This window comes from Clavelina lepadiformis, chromosome 7 (assembly GCF_947623445.1).
Source record: "Clavelina lepadiformis chromosome 7, kaClaLepa1.1, whole genome shotgun sequence".
In the NCBI taxonomy this organism is placed as follows: Eukaryota; Metazoa; Chordata; class Ascidiacea; order Aplousobranchia; family Clavelinidae; genus Clavelina; species Clavelina lepadiformis.
The window spans coordinates 11387156-11414882 of record NC_135246.1 but is presented as its reverse complement, the minus strand read 5'-3'; the positions used below and the strand labels follow the sequence as shown (position 1 = coordinate 11414882).

The following is a 27727-nucleotide window of genomic DNA, read 5'->3' as shown; positions in this document are numbered from 1 at the left end:
AGTTAGGATTTTGGAAAGACTTCACTTGTATTTTAGTGCTTCAAAGCCCTGATTTGTGTCAGCTTGAAAATATCAGTTAACTTGACTCCAATCACAAAACAAATTACTTCATTCTTATATTTAGCGATGTTGCGAGTGTTCAGAAAGCCGTTTATCATCGACCTAAAACGAAAAACAAATCGTAAATATTGACTTGTTTGTGACTTGGCATGTGTTAAGACTTGAACTTGATAAATTTTACTAACTCGACTTGTGTCATGAGTTCAGAACCATTAAGACGTGTTTTCACCACTGCTATTTGACCGAGTTTGTTTTTGTTGTGTGGTAGACTACTCTTCAGTTTTTTGTAAATGCTTAGGCTGATTTGAAGCAAATTTAACTATTATGTATAGTTGTTAGTGACGTAACTGGTTTCGGCTGACCTGCAAGAAATGGATAGCGTTGAGTGTGAAAGCGACCCAGATGTTGTTTCCCATCAAGACAGTGAACTTGAGCTCATTCCAGGAGTGGACATTTACGATGCAAATATCTTGCAAAAGGGCAAGTATTCACTTTGAAAATATGCACAATGATGTATTAGCCTAGACTTTTTAAACATTGCTTTGGTTATACAGCAAAAATTACAAGTGTTCCAATGTTTTTTTTGTTTCAATGTGATGTAGGTTATAGCCTATAGCTTAGTTAAAATGTTAGCTTCTATATAGATTAGCAAAATCTTAGTTTTAATGTATTCAAAGAAAATTCAATTGCATAGAATTGCTAGTCTAGCAAGTAAGGTATTGCACCTATAAATAAAATTATTTCCAGGAATCGTTGAGAAGTTTAACAAAGCTTTTCTTGAAAAACAAGCCCATGATCTTCTAAAGAAAATTGAATCCATTAAAAGAGACATTCGGTTAGTTAAAACACTTGAAATTTTAAAAGTTACTTTTAATTTTTTTTATAATAATACAAAGAAAGGTAGCATATGCTATTATATGAATAATCTTTTTCAATGATCAGGATCATGGTGTAAAATGGTATATTATGTGCTGAAAAACATCATAGTGCTGTTTAGTAATATTATTGATAAAGAGTTGAAACTTTTATTATACCTATAAAAATAAAAGTGCATTCATTGGAAAGCACAAAATTGAGCCCTGCGTGGTGAGGACTAATCACCAAGTTTAAGTCATCCAAAAATTTTCCTTTGTTCAAGGATAAATAATATTCCATTACCGTACCAATTCCATTGACGAAGTGGTACTGAGCAAAATCCTTATATATTTTTTATTCTTACAGCAATATAAACATTCTTCTTGAACAAACTGAAAAGCAACGTTCTCATATATCAAGTAAAAACTATTCAGAAGTTAGTTTGTTGAAATTGAAATCACTTAATTCACAAATTCAAAAGTACCAGCAGCGACTGAGGTCACTTTCAACAAACTTGGACAAAACACAGTTTTCCCTCCATCTTCTTAATGATGAAGCCAACAAAAATTTAAAGGGTATGCATATTTGACAAAAAGATTCTAGGCAAGTCGGATTGGTAGCCGAGTTGTTTGAGCGCTGCCATTGCAACAAATGGGGCTTGTGTTCCATGTTCGATGCCAAGTGGCACCATACCGTTGTAATGCCTTTGGGCAATGCAATAATGACACCTGCTCCTGTTCAGTGGGCCTGGTGGACAGTCCTAAATTTGGGCAATACTATATAAAATAAAAAATTAAAATAAAAAATGTGTGACAATCGGAACTTGCACAAAGGCTAGCTTGATAACCAGGACTCGAGCCATGAGAACTCATCACTGGGTTTAGGTCGTGCAAATACTTTCGATTAATCTGAGGATAAAGATTATCTCACCATATCAAGATACAGATACAAATTAGCTGGTTAGAGCAACATTATCATGACCCATAGCAGGCCACATTTTTAATCAGTATATTTTGTTCCTTAGAAAAAACAGAAGCCAATAATGTTTTGTCAAACCAGGAAATAACTAGAACATCGACTGCCAGTGTTTTAGGTGAGTAAAAGCTGTTAACTGGGCGAACACTAGAAACCCGAGATTGCAATAAATTTATCATGCAAGGATTGGACCAAATGCTATTGAAATAAATTGAGATTTGTTAAAATTTTGAGTTAAGTTGGTAAACATTTAAACCAATTTTAGTAACAATGCTTTGATCTTCTTTCTGTGTTCTTGCCTTGGTCTTCAAGATTGCATCCCTGCGAGCTACTCACTCATTACTAAATTATCAAGTGTTAAACTAACTCTTAACGTTTCATGTATGAAAGTACTTCATGTTTGCATATTGTATAGATATAGATTTTTCAAGTGCGAAAACACTCAAGGAAAGAAAAGTATTAATAAAACGTGGTCTTGCTACTCCAACACCTCTGGCTGTACCAGCTAAAAAATTGAAAACAACTAAACCAGCTATCAAGTTGGATGGTACTTTTGGAGATTCTTTATTTTCCAACGATACAGACAACTTGCAGAAAAAAAGTAAGCAACCAGAGAAGCCCTTGAAAAATAATGAGCAATCATCACCAATTAAGAAGAAACAGAAAGAAAAACTTTCTGCAAGTGATAACCTTTGTTTATCACCAACAAAAGCGTCCAATGTTAAAAAGGAAACAAAAGAATCAAAAAAAGATGAAGACGATTATGTTCCATCAGATGATTATGGAGGTTGATAATTCCTGCTGTTATGAAATGACTTTGTTTTGACATATTTACAAGTTATATAATAAGCCCTATTGGCAACAAGATGTGTTTATATGATTGCTATGTTTTTAGAGTGTGATGATGTGGAGTTGGAGGAAGAATTAGATCAAAAGTTACCCTGCAGAAGGTTTCAATGTGATCTACTTATGATTTAGATTCATTAAAATTAAAAGCATTTGGCAAAAATATTCCAAGTCTGATTTTGTATAATATATATGTTTACACTATTTTCAGACGTGTTATAGTCGATGACGCAAATCCAAAGAACCATCAAAAACGACTTGCTCATTACAAAAAGCAATTGCTGAAAGACATGCAAGAAGGATATGAGGAACCAGAAGACAAGATTTTGCCAGGGGGCTTGAAGGTTCCAGGAAGAATATGGCAAAGACTTTACAAGTATGGCCTTGTTATTATTTTACTATAAATTGATTCCGTAGCTAACTAATAAATTACAACTTCCTGTTTTTTATCTAATGTTCTGTAATTATCTTACGTTTCCCATGCTTCAGGTACCAAAAAACTGGCGTCAAATGGCTCTGGGAGCTTCACACTCAACAAACTGGTGGTATTTTGGGTGATGAAATGGGTCTTGGAAAGACGATACAAGTTATTGCTTTTCTAGCTGCATTGCAGAAGTCCAAAGTTCATGACTATGATGCATCGTACAAGTATGTATTATCATATTAGTATAAATATTGCGCCATGATGTGTGATTTGTAGCTGTTCTTTTACTTTTGTAGTTACCATGGTCTAGGTCCTGTACTTATTGTTGCTCCTGCCACAGTCATGCATCAGTGGGTAAGAGAACTACACTCATGGGCACCATCACTTCGAGTTGCAATTTTGCACAACTCAGGCACACACAAAGGATCCCAGGTAAAAGCAGTACATGTCATGGCTTACAAAGCTGTGAAGGAATGTATTCCATGAAACTTCAAACAACTGAAGATAATGTGTTTGTAGAGTGCGTTGATAGACAATATGACTCTGTCTCGTGGCATTTTGGTCACGTCATATGAGCGTGTCAGGCTGGCACTAGAAAATCTGCTGTCGAAGAGCTGGCATTACGTAATTTTAGACGAGGGGCATAAAATAAGGAACCCAGAGGCAACAATAACTCATTCTGTCAAAATGGTGAGGTTTCATTTCAAAACCTACTTGCCTCTAAACAGTTGGCTCACAGTTTTTTTACTTATTATTGCCCTTGGAACAAGCTGTGATGGTGATATTTGTTCTTAGTTTGCAACTCCTCACCGAATTATTCTGTCTGGGTCTCCCATTCAAAATCACTTACGTGAGTTGTGGTCACTTTTTGACTTTGTTTTTCCCGGAAAACTCGGTACACTGCAAGTTTTTATGGAACAGTTTTCAGTCCCCATTATTCAAGGTGGTTATGCTAATGCATCTGAAATACAGGTAAGCAGTAATTTTCAAGCCTCATTTCTGTGTAATTCTTCATTGAAATTTATTGTCATGAATCAATTTTATCAATTTTAGCGCTGTTCAACTTTAGCACTTTGAACTTCATATTTATGCTCTATTGGATAACTTGCAGGTGCAAACAGCCTACAAATGTGCATGCATGCTTCGCAACACAATTGCACCATACTTGTTGCGTCGGTTGAAACAAGATGTGCAATCGCACATCAAACTTCCAGAGAAACGGGACCAGGTCCTCTTTTGTTCACTTACAGACCAGCAGGTGGAAGTTTATCAAAACTATCTCAACTCTGATTCAGTTGAATCCATCCTTCGTGGAAGTTTAAAGGTATCAATATTTGCAACCAGCTGATCATGAAATGATTCAACTGCCCACAGGTCACTCAGAGTAATTTGATATATTTATTCTAACTAACACGATGGGAATGTAGATATTTGTCGGACTGATCCATCTTCGGAAAATATGCAACCATCCAGATTTATACACCGGAGGTCATAAGTTACTCGCCGGAGAAGAAATTCCTGGTCCTGATGATGAAAAAAGGTTTGGCCACTGGAAGCGGTCAGGAAAGATGATCGTGGTTGAATCATTACTCCGCATTTGGAAGAAGCAGAAGAAGAAGGTCCTCCTCTTCACACAGAGCAAAATGGTTGAATTGAAGTTCTTTCAAATTTTACAAATTTCAATTGAGTATATATAATAGCAATGCAAGTGTTTTTGTAAATAAGTTATTTTTTATTACTTTGATGATTTTTTATCAGATGCTTGATGTTCTTGAGGATTTCATCAAGAGCCAAAACTACACGTACCTGACAATGCATGGTGGATCAGCCATAAGTTCACGGCAGCCCATGATAAATAAATTTAATAGTGTAAGTAAAAGTATTGTTGCCTTCGATTTTCATTAGCCATGTACGTTGTACATAGTAAATAACACTTTGAACTACTGTACAGGATCCTAACATCTTCGTCTTTATCCTAACAACAAGAGTTGGTGGGCTAGGGGTCAATCTGATTGGGGCTGATAGGTATTAAAGGGAAATAAAGCCCAGTCTAAATAACATATTTGATCTAATCATAACGTTAATTATTGTTTGGAACACAATTTACAAATACTCGAAAGTTGAGGAATACCAAAAATAATTTTGGTTTGTCAGGGTTATTCTTTATGATCCTGACTGGAATCCCAGCACTGATTCCCAAGCCCAGGAGAGAGCATGGAGAATTGGCCAAAAGAAACAGGTTACTATTTACCGGCTTCTAACCACAGGAACAATTGAGGAAAAGATATATCACAGGTAGTGGTGGTTTGAAAACTGGTTACTAGCATAGCTGTACAATGTTTATAAATGAGTTGCAATTAGAAAAAAAAGTACTGTTGCATTTTTGAATATGCACAAAATAGTCCTTCATCTGCAGGCAAATCTTCAAACATTTTATGTCCAACCGGATCCTGAAAGATCCCAAGCAAAGAAGGTTTTTTAAAGCAAACAGTTTGCATGAACTATTTACACTTGGCGATCAGACCACGGATGATAAAAAAAGCAAAACTGAAACGGCTGCTATTTTTGCTGGCACTGGATCAGAAATTCAACTGCAACGAAACAGCAATAGCCATAATAGGAAAGCTTTATCACATATCACACGAAAACTGGTGACCGATGTGGCTTATAAAAATGTCAGCCAAATGTCTATTTTGTTGACAAATAAAAGCAAAGCCTTCAACAGAAACAAAAACTTGGAAGCGAATGGAGATATTGATGATGACATTCCTCCAGTTTGCACATCAGAAGAAACTGGTCTTAAGGACAACCAACAAAGTTTTAGTACATCTTTCGCCAACAGTACTGTTACCTCTACCTCTCAGGATCATCTATCTTCTCTTACCAAATCATCTCTACAATCATTTGAACCTGATGGATCAAATGAACCCTGTTGTTCTTCATCCAGTACAAAGTATAATGACAACAATCCAGAATTCCTTTCTAATGATTTTATTAAATCAACGCCCAATGAAACAATAGAATCGGAAAAAGATCAAATTGTTGGTGATGTTGAGAGCAATGGAGTGCTGGAGACTCAGTCCTCATTGGGCAAAAGATCTCTGAAAGATTCTTATTTAAAAGTTCTTGAAAAATTTAAACAAAATAAAGCAAAAAGTATTCCCAAGCCTTCAAACAAAAGTGCTAAGAAAAAGAATAAACCTGGTAATACTGATGTGGCGCTTGCTAAAAGTTACTTTGTTTCATGAAAACATTTAGGGAAAATGCTAATTGATAACTTGCATATATAGATGTTGACGGAGAAGCAGTGAAAAATGTTGTACGGAAGTCTAAATTTAAACAACAGAAAGACGATGAAGGAAACAACAAAGCGGACGAATACGTGCTTTCCAAACTACTTAATAAAGGTTTGTATCTGAAGAAGACTGAAAGCAGGCCTTCTTACGTTAAGATGTTCCTTTTATCGCAGGAGTGCACAGTGCAATGCAACATAATGTTATCATGAATAGTGCCAATTCTGACTATGCAATAGTTGAATCAGAAGCAAGTCGAGTGGCAAAAGAAGCAGTTCGCAATCTAAGACTTTCACGACAACAATACCAGTATCCAAGCGCTTCCCGTAAAAAGTATGTGGTGAAGTCATAATGTCTATTAAATAAATGATGTCGTTTATGTTCCTTGCATTATCTTGATTTACTTTGCAGGTTTGGAAAAACCGTAAAACGAAAGAAGGTTGCGGCAAAGAAGTATGATACCACAAACAGTAGTGATGATGATGAGACTATACATGGACCTTTTAAAAGCTCTTCAGGTTCATGTGACTGAAATACTCACAATATTCACCACTGCCCACACTACTCTTCCAAGCACTTTTAATTACTTTTGCTATTGAAATTTAAGTAGAATATTTGTGCAGGACCTTGCTCATCCGCTGACCTTCTCAAGAGAATGAAACTGAGGAATCACATTGAGAAGCCAATCGAAAGTTCAGACGAAGAGGAATTCAGTGATCTAGATGGTAACGCAATGTTTTAATTTTGATGAAACTTCAATTAAAGGCAATGGTTATAACAGCTTGCATTTTATTTAGATAAAGATTTAACAAACGATGACTTACTGGTTAGATCATTAGCATCATTTATTTCCTCCCGACCTGGTGTAAGTATTCAAAAACAAGTAGAGAACAACTGCTATTACGCTTAATATTCATGGTTTAATGACTACGGTAAAACTGCTCTGTTCCTTGTTTATTTGTGTGTCAGAAGAGAAAATTAGGGATCGACCGATTATTATCGTTGGCGATATTTCAAATTTTGACATATATTGGCACCAGCCTTTTTTTAATCTGGCGGCAGAATTTGGCTCGCTTCATAAACAAGGCTTACCTGTCGCCAGCATTGTCCTCATTATACAGTGCCAAGGCAGAAATAGCAGTGAAAGTTTTGCATGCACAGCTGTTTAACTTCAAAATTATTTTTGTTTCACTTGCACCACATGCTTTTGAAACACAACTTGTTTTAAAAGTATATAGAAGTATTTCAAAAAAGTTAAGTGTTAGAGTTTGTATTGTCCAAATTTTTGTTGTCAATATTTTCCATTTTACTATTAATTAATGTCGGCCCTGAAAAAACTATATCGGTCGATCTCTACCAAAAAGTCACCTATCTCAAGTTCTTTGAGATATAAATTAAAAAAGTATAACAGTGTTTTCCATTTCTGTGCGTGAGCAGAAAGAAGTTTCTACCAGCCAAGTGATGGCGAATTTTAAAGAAAAAGTCAGTATTTCCCAAGCACCCAACTTCAGGTCAATGCTGCATCAGATCTGCTGGAAAGTAAATGACACTGATGGTGAATGTTCTTGGAAGTTAAAACCAGAATTCCATTGACTCTCTTCAAAAACTGTGTTTTATTTATTTTCATATCTGTCATATCATGTTTTATTATCAGAAAACAGTGTTGTGAATATCTTTTATCAGCTATTCCGTTTATGCCTCTCATAACAATAACGCGTGGCAACAATTGTGGTAACCTGTAAAATTATTCTTTGTTTTTCTGTCAAATTTTGACATGGCTGCTTTCTGTCTAGTAGCTGCCAAACATCTTGACTGCTGTAGCATCAAAATAAAATATGCAAATATTACCCAAGGCCCAAAATTACCCGACTAAAAAATTATGAGAATTCAAAATAAATTGCATGGAGATTGCATCAAATTCCTATACACCAACTGTTGAGCAAAAACCATACATAATAACAGCCAAATGGAATTTGAGTAGAGAGTCACGTTTCAAGAAATGTTATCAAAATACATTTGAAATACTGGTATAGGAGCTTTAAAGTTTTTTTGTTCACTGCTCACCTTGATCATAACACAAATGTCTGGCACAACAGAAAACACTAGTTCATGTGGGCAGATTGGATGGTAATGGAAGTTTAAATTACAGTAGAACTCGCATATAACGGATAACTGTATACAGTACACAACATATTTTTGAGGCTTATTACTGCTAGCCCAAGGAATACTTTTAATCAGTTTTCATGATGAGTTTGTTTCCTTCAGTTCCAAACTTTTTCATAAATTGCAAGCTATTGTAATTTTTTGTCCTAGTCTCTGTTTTTCTGGGTTTTGTTCTTAAATCAGGGGGTCTTAGAACCACTTCGCCAAACTTTACATGATCGGTCCACATTTCTTTTTCAGCCATTTTTTCTTGAAGTGATTTCAGCAACTTTTTTCTTTTGGATTTTCTGTTACTTATTCGTCGATTTTTCTTGGCTTTTTCCAAGTCATTGTCTGGTTGATACGGTTCAGCCGACAGCTTCGATTTCAAAAAGCTTGATTTTCCTTTGTCTCTTTTTGTAAATCGATCTTGTTTTTCTCTTGGAAATTGCTTTAAATTTTGAACTTGTTTGTTTTTAACAATTCCTCCATATTTGGTTTCTACTTTAGTTACTGCAGTGTGCGAACGAGGGACTTCTCTTTTTATTTTATTTTTTTTCATACTTATTACTGAACAATTAATACAAAAACTACCCACATAAAATAATCAAAATTTACTTATAACATCAAATGTCTACACTTGGCTGCATTAAAAAAATGTTATGTAAACAAATACTGGTATGATTGCGTATCAATTGTAAAATACCCAGTCTTATATTCTACCATTCATCCGTTTTTGTATTAAAAAGTCGCAAAATATTTTGAACAACCTACACAAATGAAGCCTGAGTTAATTAAACAACCTTATCAATCATTTTAGTATAAACAGCTGCATAATGAAATCGTAATAGCTTAGAACACTACCTAAGTGTTCACTCCAAACACTGCACACAAAATACCAGGGCATAATAAGGACTAGATAAAAAAGATTGCATGTCAATATCTCTATTAAAAGACAGCACACACAACATAATTTTTTCAACAAAACACTATAAAATCCCAATAAAACAAGTATATAGGGCACAGGGTGCAAAATATCCATATTTATTTCAAACTAAAAATTGATTTACTCAGAGATTGTGGTTTGGATGAGTGAAGTGAATACCGTAACTGTTATCACTTGCTGTATATTGTATAGCATACAAATGCTTTTTTCCAGAGCCAAATCTATGTAAATTAAGTCTAATTATACTGAACGCGACGCAAAATTTTTGCGTCTGACTCACATATGAAGGATGGTTTACACTACATGCGAAAGATGCAAACAAAATTCTTATTTGTTGTTAACCGTAAGCGGCATGAAGTATAAGCTAAGTACCACACTGTAGGCTACAGTGATACATTGGAAATGTATATTCTTAATAAAACTTCGAAGCAAATGGCTTTGTGAAAAATGTATAGACAAAAAACGGATAGGGATAGGATGAGTTGCATTGCGATTGATTTAAGCGTAGCTAAGCTGAAACGGCAAGGTCAGTTTGGATTTATCCAATTTCATTAAGGTGAGAAGAATCAGGTATGACACAAGTTGTAGTATTGCTGCAAAGGGGGTATCTTTGCTTATATATCCAGACCATGTAAAGTCATGTGTTGTGTGTCATAATGTTTTTTGATTGCTTGTTATTTGCTACACCATTCTGTTGTCAGAAAGAATAGCTATATCGTCCATTTTATCTCAGCATGTGAATACAAGCTGTCCTACTAGCTCTAGAACATCATTCATCTACTGTAATTGCAAAGCACAAAAACACAAAACAAGCCACCAGCTGGTAAGCAGGAAATTGATTGCAACAGCGAAAGTCTTTGGGGTCTAGTATACAAAGGCACTTGTATACTGTGGTTGTGCACTTATATATTAGACCCGGTCTTTGACCATCTATAAACACAACACTAGGTCAGGACATCTATCACAGTCTTTTCATGACAACGTGAGCCATAATGACCGAGTCACTTTTTTCAAAGACTCGTCTTGAGTCCGGTCTTTTTGATTACGTTTCAGCATTAAAGTAAATCAAATCCCTATTCTTTAGTCAGAATCAGTGCTGTAACCAAGTCATTTTTTAAGACTCGAGGTAAGTCAAGTCATTTTGGAAGTTGATTTCAGTCAAGTCGAGACAAATTACTAATTGGATCAAGTCAAGTTAAAATTTAATGCAAGTCAAATCAAGTCATGTCATTGGCAAAACCTTTAACCGATTGTTCGCAACGAAATCAAATATCTGTAATTCAGTTGCTCAATAAATTAACAACTTTCGACAAGTTACTTTCCGAGACTCGAGTCAAGTCATTGAATCAAGTCATTACAACACTGGTGAGAATACATTAAAGTGTACCTTAAAATGATTTTATTTGTCGTGTATGTTGCAGCCAAATGAAGTAAATTTTGTAATAATCTTAAACGTTTATGGCTGATGAAAAGGTTGTTTTGCTTTTGTTTGGCTTGGTTTTGAATATTAATCAACTCGAGTCATATCAACCAAAAAACTCAACTTGACTTGAGTCTTAAAAGGTAAATGACTTGAATTGCGTTTCGAGTTTGATGACTTCATTACGACTCTGGTAATAACTATCATATCCCACTAATGTTACTGGGTTGCGAAATAAATTAGCTTTTATCTAGGCCTATTCATTTTCTGCGTATAGGAATATAATCAGGTCTAGTGTACAACCAAATTATGTCACAATTTCAGTATCTGAGATCTAGTATATAAATGCATCCTGATGTGGTTGTCACTTCTACACTAGACTCATATAATCTATGCAGGTCACCTTGCTTTGCAAGCCTATAAAATTATTTAATCCAACTTCGCCTATTGAAAAATAGGCTACTAGGCCAAATCCTAAAATACAGTTGTAAATGCAAAACAACACAAAAAGTTAGAATAATAACTGTGTATCAATGAGAACGTCCTGACGATTACATCTATATATGACTATAAGGCTCAGTAGTTTTCGATTTTCGCGCGAAACCGATCTCTGTAGCTTCTTGATCAACCCAGAAGCAAAGCTTTGGAAGGCCCAACGCAGAGTTTTGGGGAAACCCCAACGTTTCTTAAACAAAGAAAGGAATTTCGCACCGCATGCTTCGCTCGAACTCTGTGTAAACCGGCATTAAAAACGAAAGTTAAACTAAAATTGTCCTATGAGGTGGCCTGACCGCCACAAACTCTTCACATAAGTTTGAACATAAGCTATTCAGAAGCAAACGATGATGTCACAATACACAAACATTAACCCACAACTTAATCTTATCTTCGGTTTGGTGGCCATGGTAACTTCCCATCGTTTTCGCAGTAGCACCATTGTAATTTACTTCTTGCACGGTTAAATTCATCAGGGCTTTGCCGCTTTTCTCATTTATTGATTGTTTGTGAGCGTTTTTCATGTGTGACCAGTCTAGAACGAGGTTAGCGCCGTACTTTTTGCTCCTCAGAGTCAACGGTGAAAAAATATACAATGCAATACAAAACAATACAATATCTATATAGTAGGCTACATATGATGCCATTCTAGCAACTGACATGATGTCAACTACCAACGTATATAATGCTTACTAATAATAGTTCACACGGTGCCACAATCAACTAGCATAAGTAATAACCAGTGTTGTAATGACTCGAGTCAATGACTTGATTCGATTCGACTCGAGCTACGTTTTTAAATTACTTGACTTGACTCGAGTGAAAGCTTGAAATGATTTGACTTGACCCAAGTCTCGGAAAGTAACTTGATGCGATTCATTAAATCTTAGTTGTTAATTTATTGACCAACTGAATTGCAGACATTTGATTTCGTTACGAACGATCGGTTAAAGGTTTGGCCAATGACATGACTTGATTTGACTTGCATTGTATTTCAGCTTGGCTTGACTTGACTTGATCCAATTATTAATTTGACTCGACTTGACTTGACTTGAGTCCTAAACAAATGAATTGGTTACAGCACTGGTAATAACAATACACATTTATTTAGTGGCTCATGGCAGTATGAGAAGAAATAAGGAATAGCGGAATAGGGATTCGATTCAAACTGTGAACCCTTGACTGACATTGAGAACTATGACGTGGTCACGAATGACGTAAGCTAATTGGGAAGTAATAATGTGTCGCATAAACTAGACATGGCCAAAATATTGTACAACGCTTCATGTTAAATACACAAAATAAAACACTAAGTAACAATATAATATCATCAGATCTGCACAAGCATTCCGTAGAAATAAAGACTAATTATGCACAGGCATGCAATTAGCACAATATCAATATGCAACTTGACTTATGATACGCCACTTTGCGTCGCAAAAAAAACAAAAAAAAACGGTTATATTGCTTGGATTAGTTGGTAGCCAAGTGATTAGAGCACAGGTGTTACAATATTGAAGCCCGTGCCCGTGAGGATTAAGATTAGAATACCATAACATATTAAACAGTATCATACCATACACGATATCATCAAAGCAACCAAGCTGTTCCTTCAAATTAGTTCCTAAAGGAAGTCGCCATCTGACTTCAGTAATATATATATTCATCATGCAAGAACCATTTGTCTTTATCAAAGATAAAACTGCCAAAAAGCAGTAGACAAGAAAAAGAAAAGTTTTCGATTTAACCTGATGTTTCAGACAACCTCCAAATGTGGCGCTGCCACAATAAAGCTCACAAACGTAAACATACAGCAAATGCATGTAACACAAAATAAATATCAGTCAGAAAATAATGGTTGTTTCTCGTTTCGGCTTCGCGGGCTGGACTGCAGGCTTGGCCCAACGTGCATCGGCTAAGCTTTTTATAAAACATCAAAACGGGGTGCGTAACACGACTTGTGCATAAGTGATCAAACAAAAGTTGATAGAAATGCTGAATTTACTGAGACAATTGACATCATCGGAAGTTCAGAAATCAAACTACAAGGACCGAGGCTATACCATAGGCTAACTAGCCTACAACCTATACGTCTTCAATCAGTATGAAATGTGAGTTTTTTTTGTGCACAGGATAGCATAACTTTCAAAGACTGGTGTGCATCCATTGCGCATCCAAAAGTGTGCGTTGATATACGAGACTGTGGACCAAATATCGCTGTTTGGGAATCCTTTAGCTTAAAAAAGCTTATTTGACCCATTTCGTGCACCAGATAGCTGATAACACCAGTATGTTCGGTGCACAACGCTTTCTTTCCTTACGAGGTCTTCAGTAATCTGATCATGCAGTTAAAATAAATTAGATTCAGTCTCCGTGCAATAGTTGTTAGGCTACTTGTTTTGAGCAAGTTATTAACGATTACAGTTGTTATTTTCATGCACGCTTTAATACTTTTCGGCTTTGTCACTTTTTTAGTTTTTTGGTTCGGCCCGGCTGAAAAGTTTTGCAGTTTTTGATGAGAAATCGTGCGTGCAACAGCGCAAATTTTGTCGTGGTGGTGTGCACTGGAGGCTCAACTCTTTGTTTAGTTTTTTATATTGGTATTCAAACAACCAAGTTTTATTTGTTTATTTGATATAGGCTAAATGAGGGTGAAAATAAAAAAGTTTGTCATACGCGTTGATGAACCTGATGCATGCAGGTGCCACACTTATTACTGTAGCGGTTCGGTAGCTAAATGATTAGAATGCTTGGCTTACAATAAAGCGGCTCGTGTTTGATACCCAGTGGCGCCACTGTTATAAAGCCATTGGACAAGACATTGCATTTGGTGGCCACGCTATTGCAGCCACACAGAATTTCACCAAATGCACTGCACTGTGCTTACATGCAAATTAACGAATGCTTTTATTGCTTTGGAGGTTTCACAGCATTGCAACAAGTGCAGTATCTGACTATATAGGCCTATGCTTATGCAAATTAATGAATGCAATTTTACTACTTGGGAAGCTTCAACACTTGCAGAATTAGACCCTTTGATAAAATGATTAAAAGCTATGCTTGACTTCTTCATAATCTTAATTTGGCAGTGAATAAACGATGCTCTTCTCACGCGGCCATGTGGGTTGAATGCCGTAGGTGTCAGTTACTGTTGAACCTTACTATGGCATTTAGCCAAGCCTTCATTGCATTCTGCAAAATTCACCTGGTCACCTCGATTTTGACCGACCTGCACCACCGAGATCTCGTTGAAAAATGCCAGGCTTTACAGTGTCGTCAGTTACCACACTAGAAACCATGCTTGTGGATGCTCAGCTTGGTAGCCGAGTGGTACGAGGGCTGGCCTTTCATTAAATCTGGCTTGTGTTCGATAGAGTGGCGCTATACCACTGTAATGCTCTTGGGCAATGCATTTATGACACTTGCTCCCATTCAGTGGACCTGGTGGACTGTTTTAAATTCAGGCAATACTATATAAAATCAACTGAACAAAATAAAAAATCTTATAATTGAAACTTGCACAAAAGCTAGTTCAGTGACGGAGGCTTGAACAATGAGGTATCATCATCAGGTTTAAGTCTGCAAAAACTTGCCTCAGTTCGAGGATAAAAATTATCATACCATGTCATGTAATTCTGTTTTCTCCAAAATGTTTAATTGATCAAGCATTGACATTTAATTGATCACCAGTAACATTTGTATTAAATTACGGACCATTTTATACTTACTCTGTTAAACTATACTTACAACTTCACATGAGATAGTTATGCTTACTTCTTTGAATTTCCTTTGTTGATAAGACAATGTTTTCACACTTAAAAGTCGTATGTTGCAGGCCTTTTAGTATGATACAATTATTTTCAAAAACATTTAATCGAGTAAATACGTTATTATTGTTTCTACATGCTATGGGAGTTGTTTGTGCAATTACCATAAAGTTTGCAATTAGATAAGAGCTCTGGTTAGTGTTTATCTGTTCACAGGACAAGTAACACATTTTACAGTTCTTTATAAGATGAACTTTATTTTTGCACAATAAACTTTAAAGTTTACTTTGTACAAAAGCTTTTAATTAAATGCACTTAGACCCTTTAATCATGATCATTTTTGTTTAATTCACATGTCAAATTTAATTGCACTGGGCAGTTCATAAATTTTTTCTGACAAATTTTCTAGATTATGAGATGTAGTTTTTATTGAATTTTTAGACCTTGATTAAGCATATTTTAGTTATACTCTTTGCATGGCAGTATTTAAGATGGCCAGCTATGATATAAATGGTTCCAACTTCCAAAGAGCATCATAAAAGCTTGACTTTGGCAACAGGAAGTTACAACTCTGTTGCTTTGTGTAGTAGTATATCAATCTGTAAACGTGCTTGGTTTATACAGTTTAGGAAGTAGCCTATATATGTTTCATAATCATGGTACTATCTCCATGTAAAGAATTAAACAATTTGCAAACTACATGTGGGCTGTATTGCATATTTGTTTTTATCCAGAAAAATGCAACTTTTGTGGTGCACCATGCTGAATAGCTAGAGGTTGACAGCCGCTTGTGCTCACTTTGCACTCAAGTATTTTTATAGCTCTTTGCCAAAGTTGTAAGCCTGTATACAATAATTGCTTTGTGGTTAATATGTAACGTTTAAGTAAATTCTTGATGTCAGCTATCTCTTGCCATAGGTCAGGTTATGTTTTCTCTGACACTAAGTTTAACGTTTTCAACTTACGCTATGTAATGATGATTTATCAGCCCTGGTTCATGAAATTTATATGTTTACAAATGTGCAAATCTCAATACTTTGGATGACAACCTTTTTATATTAAAATACCAGAAAATATATAATTATCTATATCATAAAAGGTTTGGCAAGTTTTATCGCTCAAAGAAGACTAGTATATATTTAGTAAATGCTGTATTACACAGGAAGTGATTGTAGGATTTTAAATCCAGTTTTACTGGTTTAAGTTTGGCCTGGTATAAGTATCTGGTATTAATCTGGTTAAAAATGTCTATTCAAGTGTGCATGACTGGTGGGTCACCATGGGGATTTAAAATGACTGGAGGAAAAGATTTCCATCAACCTCTTGCAATTGGAAAGGTAATTGTATAACAACTCAGGTTAAACTTAGTGTTTGTCCAAATATGCTATTCTGTACGCAATTATGTGCACAGTTTCATCAGTGGCTGATGTTTCACATTTGCATGCGCACTGTGAAAGATTCACTACGTGGAATAGCTTTATAACTGAAGTGTGTTTGTTTACTATTAATATGATTTCAAATAATTTGATATCTTGTAGGTAACCAGTGGCGGTAAAGCATCTCGCTCCGGTGTTGTTGAAGGATATTTAATAGAAAAAGTAAATGGTGAAGAATTTTCCAATTTAACTCATCACGAAGCCCAAAACAAGATCAAAAGTGCTGGATTCACCCTCACATTGATGCTTAGGTTATTCGTTGTTTTTCGTAACTTGAATCAAGTGATGTTGTAAAAGAAATTTTCTGTTTACTTGATAACTATCAAAATCGTTTAAGGAATTAATCAATAAACATAAATTTTGGAAAATCACTCATAATAACATAATAAATAATTGGCTTTTAAACTGATGTGGTGTCACATAGGTAGCCAATAACCATGCTTTATTCAAAGATGGAATCCTTTTTATTAGTTTGTATACACTTTAACTGCTGCAATTAAAAATGGTTTATGACGATTTGCCATACATAGAGATTGAGTATAACATAGCGCAGAGTGACAAAACCTTCTTTCATTGATTTGATATTGTCATACTTCTGTGCTATAAAATCGTGCTTGATTGCAGCTGACCTCAATTGGCTGTAGGCAATCTGTGAAAGTTAACATGTCTGAAATTAACAATCACTGGAACCAAATAAGGATTGCATTTAGTGAGTGATTTTCTCCATACCTATTCGCCTTTATAAGGGCGTTTATGAAGCACATTTCTGACAACCAGTCATTCATAAGTCTCACTTGTAGCAAATATTAATTCGTTATTTTTGTACTTTTACTTCCTCGCTTTTATTTAAGTAAAATGTGATCATAAGAAATTTTTATAAACAAATTACTCTAATTGTTATTAGTAAACCCAAGCCAAGAGGAGTGCCTACCCAGCCTACAACCACTACCAGCAGCAACAATGCAACAAGGTGAAACTTTTATCTTAGTTCCTGCATTATGGTATTAGTGCTCTTAGTCCATGGTTTTGCCATACTTTTGATCCGAATATCCACTCATACACTGTGACAGTCATCACAAGCAAGCAGTAATAATCTATTTGAAAGGATAACCTTAGGTTAATACAGCTGTAGACATGACTAATGGTAAAAACACTACCCTAAATTACTTATTTCAGTATATAGGAATGTGTTTTGAAAGATGACATAATTCTCAAAGGGTTTTCATAGTACTCATGATTTATTACATCCACTCTGAAAAGCTAGCTCTGGTCATTTGTTGGTTTCCCAAACCTTTTAAAGCTGGTCAGCTGAATAAATATCGGTGTCATAATCGGTCAATTCATATTTGCAAATACTTGATGTGCTCATTTTATTACATTTTCCTTTTTTGCTATCAACAACCCAATAGATTTAAAAGATGAAAGGAAAACTGTCCTGTGATTGGCAAAAGAATTAACTTTGTAACTTGGTTGTGTGGCATGCAGCTTTACTTTTCGTTGTAATTCATCAATTGCTTTCTTTCAGAATATTATTTACTATACTTAACGTTTTCTTTTCAATATTTTTTCTTAGCAAATCCACTACAAGCCAAAGCAACCTACCACCACCAAAATATTATCAAAAGAAAGAGCCAGTAACTTATCAGAATGGAAATGCAGCTCCAGTCCAATCTCCTGCTTATTACGCCAAAACACAGCAATATAAAGGTATGTAATTAGTCTTTGAAACTAACAGTATTTAATTTGTTGTTTGGTTGTTGCACTTTTTAACAATCTATGAAACCATTGTAGTTAATAATAATGAATAGAAATTATCAAACTATCGCGTTGAACATAGTTTTAATATCACAGCACCAATCAGAGATGAAGAGACACAGAAGATAACGTTAACATCTGACATAAAGGAGATGATAGAAGAAGACGAAAATGACTCCAAGCAACAGCAGCAAAGCGGAGCACGGCGTGCTAGTGCTGTAAAGACTTGGCAAGACCCTACTCAAACGTACAAGCTAGTATCCTCATTTCTGTTATTGTTGCAGTACTGTATCATGGTTAGTGATGGGGCGATCATTACCAAAAACTCGAATCAATCGTTTTTGGAGAATCAACATTAGAATTGAAACAAAGTTGTTCTTTTAAGTTTTATATACAATTTCTCAAATGACTTCTTGTCTATAACTGCAGATAGATATGCAGTCCGACTCAGTTAGTTGGTGTTTCAGTCACAAACCGAAACGATATCTTATATTCTGTTAATATCTGCATTTTTAATTAGTTTATAAGAAAATTAGAGAAGTATTCAAAATGAAAGTGCAGTATTACAATCACAAGATACTTAAAAAAAGTCTTAAATTTTTATGTGTAATTTTTATTACTAAGCCTATTACCTGTGTGCATATTATTTTAGCTAATTGACATGTAGCAAACATGAAAGCAGTTAAAAGTTTTTGTCACTTCTTTGATGCAAATACCCTAAAGTCTAAGGCCATTAATGAATCATTTGTACGAAAATTTTCCTCTTAAAAGGACACTTTGTAAGAATTTTAGCTCGTGGAATGTATGAACGTTGAAAGGTTTTTGTAACGCTGTTGCTGATGAGTGTCATTGAGTTTAGGGTTATTAGAATTAATTGTTTTATTATGTCATAATGTGGTTATCTAGGTGTCGTTTGTTATCTTTAATGCTGTGACAGGAACAGAGTTCACCTTTAACAAAGGCTGTACAAAAATTGTTGACATTCTTCAGCTGTTGAACAACACATGGTCACTTTTGTGTGATTACAAAAGACCATTTTTCTGAACGCTAGCCTCGTGTAGTAATAGTCGCCAGACATGAGAAAATAAGAATGTTTTGTCTGGCACCATAACCAGACACCTGATACCGCATAGTTGTAAAATGTAACTTGTAATTTTCACTTGTTCAAACATAGGAAATTTTATTGAAATCCAATACTTGAGTGAAAATTCCCACCAATATGAATTTGTTGAAATAGTCTGCATGGTGTATAAACGTGTGATTGATGAAAAAGAGAACGGCTGCCACTCTAATTGCTGAGCCTTTAGCAACAATCACTGGTGTATGTGTTGCTTGTTTTTTCTAAATATCCAGACATGTTCTACACATGCAATCTGCAATTACCACTGTGATTGTCAGGTGTTGACCAAACAAGTCTGATTGCCCTCCGTAAGGTGCAACCTTTTGTTAGCTACTTCAACTACAATAACACCGTTTTACATATTTCAGTGCAACCAACAACTTGGTATCAACTTCAAACGATGCTGGACAAAACCAGAATAAAACACAAGCTGCTGTGAACATCGGAAAATTTTTCCAGGGATCTTCTGCACCAAGATATGGTCCTCCTGCTTTTGCAAAAGTAAGCACATGTACATGAGAAGTCGGGACCAACACAATTTACAGTTGTCCTTGTGCTTATCATATTCAAAGTTGCCATCCCTTTCGCATATACCGTTTGAATTTATTGAAATACAGTTCAATATTAATCAACTCATGATTTTGCACTGTTATGTTGCAGGAACTAGCAGATGTTTCTGCTCCAGCAGGAGAGCCATGTGTCCTTGAAATTCGTCTTGCTTCCAACTTACCGGTTCCCACAGTGCATTGGTATCACAATAACAAGCCTGCCAGAGAATCAAAAGATAAAGACATCAGATTTCTAAGCAATGGTAAGAATAATTGTTTTGAGTCAAACAATGCTTTGGTGGATTAATGCGTTGACAAACTTTGAGGTTTTTTTTAACTTTTCATTTTATTGCGCTAACCTATTAACATTTTTTTAGATTTATTGCTTTAAACTTAATGCTTTTTGCAATGTTTCGTTCACCGTTAATCACACAAAAAAACGCTTTTAGCCAGAAAAATAAAGCACTTTAACTTATCAGAACGTGATATTTCAAAAACGACTAATTTATCATCACTGTAATCCCGGATATTTAATGCAATGGAACATCCTGCACTTCAGTAACCTGCTACGGCAACCACAGTGCGTTACACGTCAGACGTTGTAACATCGTTGCATGGGTTTGTTATGCCGCGCAGGAAGTATTGAATACGTCGATTGCTGGACGCCCTTCCAATGTATGAGCTGTCTTACTAATACTGATTTCAGGTCCGGTCCACACGCTTGTATTGGGAGAACTCTCACATGAGTTGTTGGGAACCTACGTATGCACTATTATGAATAAGAACGGCTCCACTTCCTGCCGATGCACTGTTTCTATCAATAATGAAGGACCGCAATCTACCCCAGCAGTAAAGATGATTGATTATATTTTGTAGTTTTCTATTTTTGAGTCACAAAATGTTACGGTTTTTCCTTTCTTTTGTAGAGTCCTTCTTATGTACCACATAGCCCGCAGCCTAGCATGACAGCGTCTACTCAACGCGTGATACCTAGCACGTCCCTCGGCTTGTACTCGAACAAGAACGCGCAGGAAAGCTATCAGGGCCAAGTGAACCGAAAACTGTCCAGGTAGGTCGACCTGCTTGAAAGTTTGATGACTTTCTTGCAATAATAATTGCTAGTGTTGCTTGATGTGGTGGACTTGCTATGTCAATCGTCGATTTTTGCAATCCAAAGGACACAATGGCGCGTAGTTGATATATGATTTGTTCGCTGTCCTTAGTTTAACCGCAACCCTTTTTGTTACAATGTCAACATCTTTTAAGTAGTTTTTGCGTTACAATGGTTAGCTAACTGGCCTTTGTGGTATTTCCCATTTGTAAAAAAACTTTTAACCTTTTGTTCGTCAACGGTTGATTTGAATTGAATTGGTTCCTATATTAAAGTTAAGGCCTTGACATTTATCTTAACGCAATGGCAATGAAACACCTTGTTCGCAATTGGAAAACAACCTTTTCAACTAGCAAGTAGCCGTATTGTATTCACTTTGTTTTCAATGCGGAAAAATTTCACATTGCGCTGTGCGGATAACATTTTTAGCATAAGCATAAGACAAGTGAAGTAAACCAATGTCCATGCTGCTTCTTAAAGCACCGCTGGTTGTTATCGCACGATTTTGTTGATGTAACTCAGACCGGAAGAAAATAGTAACAACAAAATAGCAGACCAACTTGTTGAGCGTTGGCATGTTTGGGTGACGTGTTTTCGAGCTCTTTATTCAATATTACGACCTAATATGGAAACCACTAACGGACAACGTTTTGTCGGATGTCATTTGCACTATTTATTGTACAAAAGAGTGTAAAAGATGTGTTGGGGAAAATAGTGATTGGTACAGCAGTTGCTTCATATTTCCACTCTTTGTAACGTTGAATATCAGGGCTGTGGAAAGATATAGATGCCCCCAGTCTGTTTAATGAGAAAACTATTTCTGCTGGATTTTACGAGTACGTTACTAATTTTCTACACAAGTTAGTTAACTTTACTGGTTGTGCTCTATTTACTGCTGTGCATTCCTGCCACTTGGTGATAGTAAAGAGTAATCCAAGATGAAATAGTCATGTTTTTGAAATCACGATTGTATGACGATGTATCGCCGTCTCCTTAGAGCAGGGGTTCCCAACCGGTGGTACGCGGGAGCTTTTCAGGTGGTACGCGAGCAGCTCTCCGTTGCATGCGATATACAGTATAGTAGTATAACAATTTAATTTTGAGTTGCTAAAATATGCGAACAACACTTTTATTTCTTTCCGTACTAAATTCTCTGCACTCAGTAAGCTACTTTTGTCGATCTTGCTCCCTGCTGTCATTGTTATTAATACAATGCTGCTGTGCGAATATTAGATCAAATTAGTTGTTTTGAAAATAGTGGTACGTGTAGACAATCCGTGGTGGCTAAGTGGTACGAGAACATAAAAAGGTTGGGAATCCCTGCCTTAGAGGCTTAGACCTAGATCTTACTGCGTTTTCTGACTTGCTTCTAAGTTTTGCCGTATTTTTCAGCATAATCCACTATTTTTAACTCCACAGCGATTTTTTTCGGCTCGGCTTACTTTCTTACTATAAAACTCTTTCTTTGGGTGAATAGAGTGGGTAATTTTATACCCATTTCTCATTTTAAAAATGGTCACTAGGCGTCACTGCAGAGCCTATCCTTAATATAAACCTACACCGAATCTTTGCGGTTGCTTCTATCTATAAACGTTCTAAAGTCGTAAAAAGACTGCATATTCGATAGTTTATGCGATATTTATTATCTACATACCATCCGTATCCATACCGGACATTTAAATGACGTACATTTCGCAAACACTCCTTTATAGGACAGAATCGACAGAAATGCCTATGAATAATTGCCAGCAGGTGTTGTACGTATGGACATTTTCCTCATATCACTTCACGAAAGCGATAATCCTCTTCAATCAAGCTGCTACCGGTTGTATGAAAGAGCTATTGACAAAATTCTATTCTCGCTCCAGCAGATCATCAAAGCGCGCACACAACCGGCGTGAAATGAACGTGAATATGTGATTGACATTCAGTCGCTCGGAAGTTGGTAATGTGCGCCAGATTTTCTTCCATTTTCGTCACCTCGCATATTTCCCGCCGCGTTTGCTCGTTAATCACTTCCATTCAGAAACCTTGTTCACGGTTATTTTGTCAAATTTCTACAACGCCCTGTTAGATTAAACGTTCTGGAATCTGCTCCGAATTTTACGTGCTCATAAAGATTGATGGTGTCAGTTCAACGATTGATGTCGTCGGAGTTACTCGCTTAAACTGCATGAAGACATCCATTAAAATACCTGTTCCTTTTTTGGTCACAAATTCGAAAATGGAGGCGTAGTTCATTTTACAGAACAATAAAATAGCTGCCCATAACGTTTTTGACATTTACCGTTGCCGATTTGCCATTGACGTTGAATCGGTTTAGGCCTAAATTGCGGCTTGTTTTCGCCACAAGCTATATTGTCAGTGGCATTGTTTTGTATTAAGTCCATCAATTTCCAGTGGTTCTGTAACGATTATTTTCTCGTTCATGTAGCCAGGCTTAATTTCACATTTACGGTGAACCGCGACACCTTTAACTGTACGTAACTGTGAATAACCTTCAACTGTGAGACTGTGTAGCGTTATCACGCTAATGAAACGAACCGATGATCTTCGAAAAGCCACATTTTATTGGTCTCGGCCAGACGCCGACTCAGACTCCCCGTTTCTTTAAAAAGCGCACAATCTTTATATATAACAAAGGTGCCAAATCACGTGATTAAAATAGTTAACAAAAGCGTAAAAGGTGCTGATTGGTAAAAACGCTTCAAACGAAAACACGATGATAAGTAACAACACAACAGGTGAGGAACAAAGTCCGTAACAGTTCAAACTTATTTTTTGCGATACTATAGTACATCGTTACTTAGTACATCATTTTTTGCGATACTATCGTTTTGTAACCTTTTTTTGGCCCCTTAAAGCTTTAAAAAAATTTTTTTTTCCAAAATCAACTGTTTAGAAGCATGAGGGTAGTTGAAAGCCAATCTCCATCAGGAGTGAAACCATGACTACCAGTGTAAAAAAGATTTTCTTCTCACTTTTCTGGCTTCTTTGAAATTTGCCGAAAACTTGTTTTAGAGTAACTTTCATGTCAACACCGATTGTATTGGAATCGGTTGATCATCCTTATACCAGTTGTTAGAAAACCATTATTGAATCCGTGTAATGGAAAAATCCTGCACGGCTGCGTGTTGAAAATCTCGATCCACAACATGCTGCACTACCCAGGAGTGCTGTCCAGTGTTTTGTTATGCCGCGATTGCTTCCTATGTGTTGTCTTTGTTATTACGTTTTGAAGCGAAGTTATACATTTAAATTTTAATGAGACGCCGTTGGGCCTTGAGAATCACGGCCAAGCGCTATCTTGTATTAATTCTGTGTTTAAGTTTAGAATGATTGCTGAGGAAGAAGAATTTGTATTACAATGTCGCTTCACCATATAATACTCCTTTTTAATAATCATTGAACTCATCCCAATTTGGGGACTTTTCATCTTCAGCTTAGACTGGTTTCTATGGAATACAGTTACTCTCCTGTAGGAAAAAAATTAGCAAAAAGTCGCGGTATTGTGCTATGTTGTGGTCGCCCAGGGTTAAATACACATGAATCAAGCACGACGACGCAATGACTCTGTTCGGCGCTTGGTCGCGTCTCCTCTAAAAATAGCCAGTTTGTATACCTCGCCTATTTGTTTGTTATTCTTACTGATTTAGTTAACGTCTGCAGAGGCGTACAAAATTTGCCTTAAACAATAATGTTTGGCTGTTGTGTACATAACGTCCTAATGGTAAAATACACAGCGTGAATCATGACAGGTTATATCGAGCCTGACACTCGTTGTACTTCGTTTATTTGTTTTTTATTTATCTTGCCGCCTAAATATAGTACATTTGTAATTCCGCTTGGTTTACATTACCCCTTAACGCTTTCTTTGTTTATGTTAATTAACCATGAAAATCATATGACGCAATTCTAGGCCCATTTTTTCTGGTAGCCGTCGGCGCTCGTATTTCGGTGGCCGTCTGCGATTCCGTCCACGGTTCTTTAAAGTCTTTTGTTCGAAATCGGATGGTTTTTGATCGGTCTTTATTGAATTACCTACGGCTTCAACTTTTGAACTTATCTGTCGGTAGCAGTAGGGCTTTCAGCTGTTATTTTAAGGCGGGATCTTAGGCCACTTGTTTCAACTGGTCTGACATTTACAAGCAGTACGTGTGGGAGTCGGTATTACGTATTGGCCTGTTGAAACGCTGACGTAATTCGGTTGGAGTTTGATTGATCGAAGTAAGGCATCCGGAATCTAATCCCTCATCCGCGTGATCTGTTTTATCAGGATTAGCATAACAATTTATCGCTGTCTTCCGTACAAAATTCTCCGTATATGATCCATCATCACAAGAATCTTTGTTTTCACAGGGAGAGCAGCGAGGAGTCTGAAGTTATGAAAGCGCTACGAGAAGACACCCCGAGTCTGAAGAACACACCTCAGACCCGCACCATGAAGTACCTGGAGGAATCTCTTCTTCCGGAGTCGGAAGACCTGTAAACTCCTCATTGTTTGTGATGACGTCACTAGCCGCCGCGTGACTAAGCCGTCCTGCTCTTTTAATTGTAATCGATTCCGTTGTATTTAGACACAGGCGTGGCGTCTTTGCGTCTGGCTCTTTTAGGGCAGTCTATGTTGTGTCGCTACGTCTGTTGCCTTGGCAAATGATCGCAATAGAATTGTGGTAAACCTTTCGTTTTTTAAACCCTTCACTTAACGCTTGTCATTCATCATTGAAGAGTGTATTGCCGTTGCAAGTGATTTTTCAATTTGGTTTTAGCAGTTTTTAAATCGTCATTGTACTTTCACAGCTCAATAACCAAACACACACAATGCGCCCACTCTGTACACCGTTTTCTAAATGATTATCTTTTCAGCGATTTGTCATTCTCAAGCAATTCGCGATTCCCGGGTTAATATTTTGTGTTGCTTGCACTATCTTGTTTGCCTTATCTCTCCACTTTTACGTCACAATGCTTCCTTATCTTTGCGTCGTTTCTTTTTCGACCCAAACGAGCTGTCCATAATGTAGCGTCGTTAATTATTATGACGTCACTATTAGCTTTAGTTGTTTCAAAACAATCGATCGATTGTTACGTAAGTGCCTTTCAACCGCACTGTTTTAAAGGTAGCAATATAATTGCCTTTTTACAATTTTAGTTGAGCGAAAGTTTCGCGTTAGCACTGCAGTATAATGCGCCGTTATGTTGTATGGTCCGATAAAAGTCATGTAAACTGTCGCCGTAATTTAAAATCTAGTGTTTTTATTACCATTTTCAATTCGTATCGTCGTTAATTAACGGAACTACATCAGTAATTAAAGCGATTTTAAAGCGGTTTGCTTTGATTACCGCGTGTACAAGTCAATGTGAATCTTGTTTTGGTTTAATACTTGGAATATCGCGTCAAATGTAATCGTAAGAATGACACTTATCCTCATCATGCCATTTTCAAAACCTGTGTTCCGCTTCAAAAACAGTTTCCCGCTTTCTTCTGTAAATCTGCGCTCGTACAATTCTCGCTCATCGTGCCTCGCTTTGTAAACCTGCACTTACCCGGTAGTGTTATCTCTCTGTCACTCAATATTCACGTCCGATCAATGTGCCGTACTCGTAACGCATGCTCCAGTTTATCAAAAGCAACATTGTTTTCAGATTATGACGGTAATCATGTTGTTGAAGTTGAGGTTACTTCATTATTTAACAATGACTTTGTTTTTAGTAAAATTGTTTTCTGCCATTTTCATCCAGTTATCAGCGATTAACCATTTCGAACTCTCATAATCAACACATTCCTTGGTTATACACACATCACTGTTTCTTTATTTTTGTTTATTTTTCTGGTGAAATCGCATCTAAGGACAAACTACTGCTATTTTGCGGGTAGATCGGCGATTGCTTGTGTTCCCTGGTATATGGTGCAGTTGTGCAAGTGGGAAATTTTTGCTTCATTCCTTGTTAAATTTATGCGCTGTGTGTCGCAACAAGTAAACTTTGTGTAACTGCCATATATAAATATATCTATATATTTTATGTTCAGTAGCCTACAATAAAATCTTTCCTTCTGTAGCGAATCTTTTTCACAGCTCATTTAGATAGCTCCAAGAGATAAAAAGTCTTTAAACTTATAACATATCCCTATTGCGGATAAGTCCGAAGTGAAAAAGTGCCGGTCAACGCCTAATCGGAAACGTGATAGTGGTAACTGACGAATACCCAAGGAACTATTTCTTACCACACACCGTGTAGTTTCAGGTCAACGGTCAATTGCGTGTTTGGCCTCTCACTTACCAAAGAGTTCTGTTTTTCGATTGTTGTGGTCGACACATCCGTATTTAAGGACAAATCTCGAAGGAAAGTTACACCCAAGGCTGACGTCTTACATAAACAGGAGATGCGCCTATGCCAATGAAAACGGCATACTGGGTCGGCTTATCCAAACGCTTGTACCGTACTGTTGCTCGCGTGTACCATAAAAGGCTTGAAAGGCATTCAACCCACGCTGCTACCAAGGTGGCGAGCTATTGCATAATTGCGCATTAGGCG

General features: G+C 36.5%; 2 protein-coding genes and 1 long non-coding RNA gene across 3 annotated transcripts; 2 read left to right on the top strand and 1 right to left on the bottom strand.

The window, feature by feature from the left end:
* The first annotated feature begins 309 nt into the window (after positions 1-309).
* Positions 310-8300, top strand: LOC143464980 (DNA excision repair protein ERCC-6-like). Its single transcript, XM_076963072.1, has 23 exons — positions 310-540; positions 808-895; positions 1282-1490; positions 1940-2008; positions 2306-2677; positions 2786-2840; positions 2948-3112; positions 3226-3384; positions 3457-3592; positions 3680-3850; positions 3956-4132; positions 4272-4484; positions 4588-4806; positions 4919-5029; positions 5112-5185; positions 5315-5455; positions 5577-6364; positions 6451-6567; positions 6630-6786; positions 6865-6971; positions 7077-7178; positions 7251-7318; positions 7891-8300. The coding sequence occupies exons 1-23, from the start codon at positions 432-434 to the stop codon at positions 8044-8046; spliced, it is 3963 nt and encodes a 1320-aa protein (XP_076819187.1). The 5' UTR covers positions 310-431; the 3' UTR covers positions 8047-8300.
* Positions 8301-9130: 830 nt separating this feature from the next.
* Positions 9131-13488, bottom strand: LOC143464984 (uncharacterized). Its single transcript, XR_013118565.1, has 2 exons — positions 13205-13488; positions 9131-12514 (listed from the first exon to the last, which is right to left on the bottom strand). It is a non-coding gene; the product is annotated as an uncharacterized LOC143464984 (long non-coding RNA).
* Positions 13489-16389: 2901 nt separating this feature from the next.
* On the top strand, positions 16390-27250 carry LOC143464982 (uncharacterized). Its single transcript, XM_076963075.1, has 10 exons — positions 16390-16560; positions 16762-16910; positions 17564-17629; positions 18233-18366; positions 18511-18661; positions 19903-20035; positions 20195-20345; positions 20789-20931; positions 21009-21151; positions 25553-27250. The coding sequence occupies exons 1-10, from the start codon at positions 16468-16470 to the stop codon at positions 25680-25682; spliced, it is 1293 nt and encodes a 430-aa protein (XP_076819190.1). The 5' UTR covers positions 16390-16467; the 3' UTR covers positions 25683-27250.
* The last annotated feature ends 477 nt before the right edge of the window (positions 27251-27727 follow it).

Excerpts from the sequence above, each read along its gene's own strand:
- LOC143464980 (XM_076963072.1), top strand. The coding sequence starts at position 432 with ATGGATAGCGTTGAGTGTGAAAGCGACCCAGATGTTGTTTCCCATCAA. Across the intron at positions 896-1,281 it reads TCCATTAAAAGAGACATTCG|CAATATAAACATTCTTCTTG; the intron begins GTTAGTTAAAAC and ends TTATTCTTACAG. Across the intron at positions 6,972-7,076 it reads ACCTTTTAAAAGCTCTTCAG|GACCTTGCTCATCCGCTGAC; the intron begins GTTCATGTGACT and ends ATATTTGTGCAG.
- LOC143464982 (XM_076963075.1), top strand. The coding sequence starts at position 16,468 with ATGTCTATTCAAGTGTGCATGACTGGTGGGTCACCATGGGGATTTAAA. Across the intron at positions 18,367-18,510 it reads CAAAACACAGCAATATAAAG|CACCAATCAGAGATGAAGAG; the intron begins GTATGTAATTAG and ends TTAATATCACAG. Across the intron at positions 20,036-20,194 it reads GTCCTCCTGCTTTTGCAAAA|GAACTAGCAGATGTTTCTGC; the intron begins GTAAGCACATGT and ends GTTATGTTGCAG.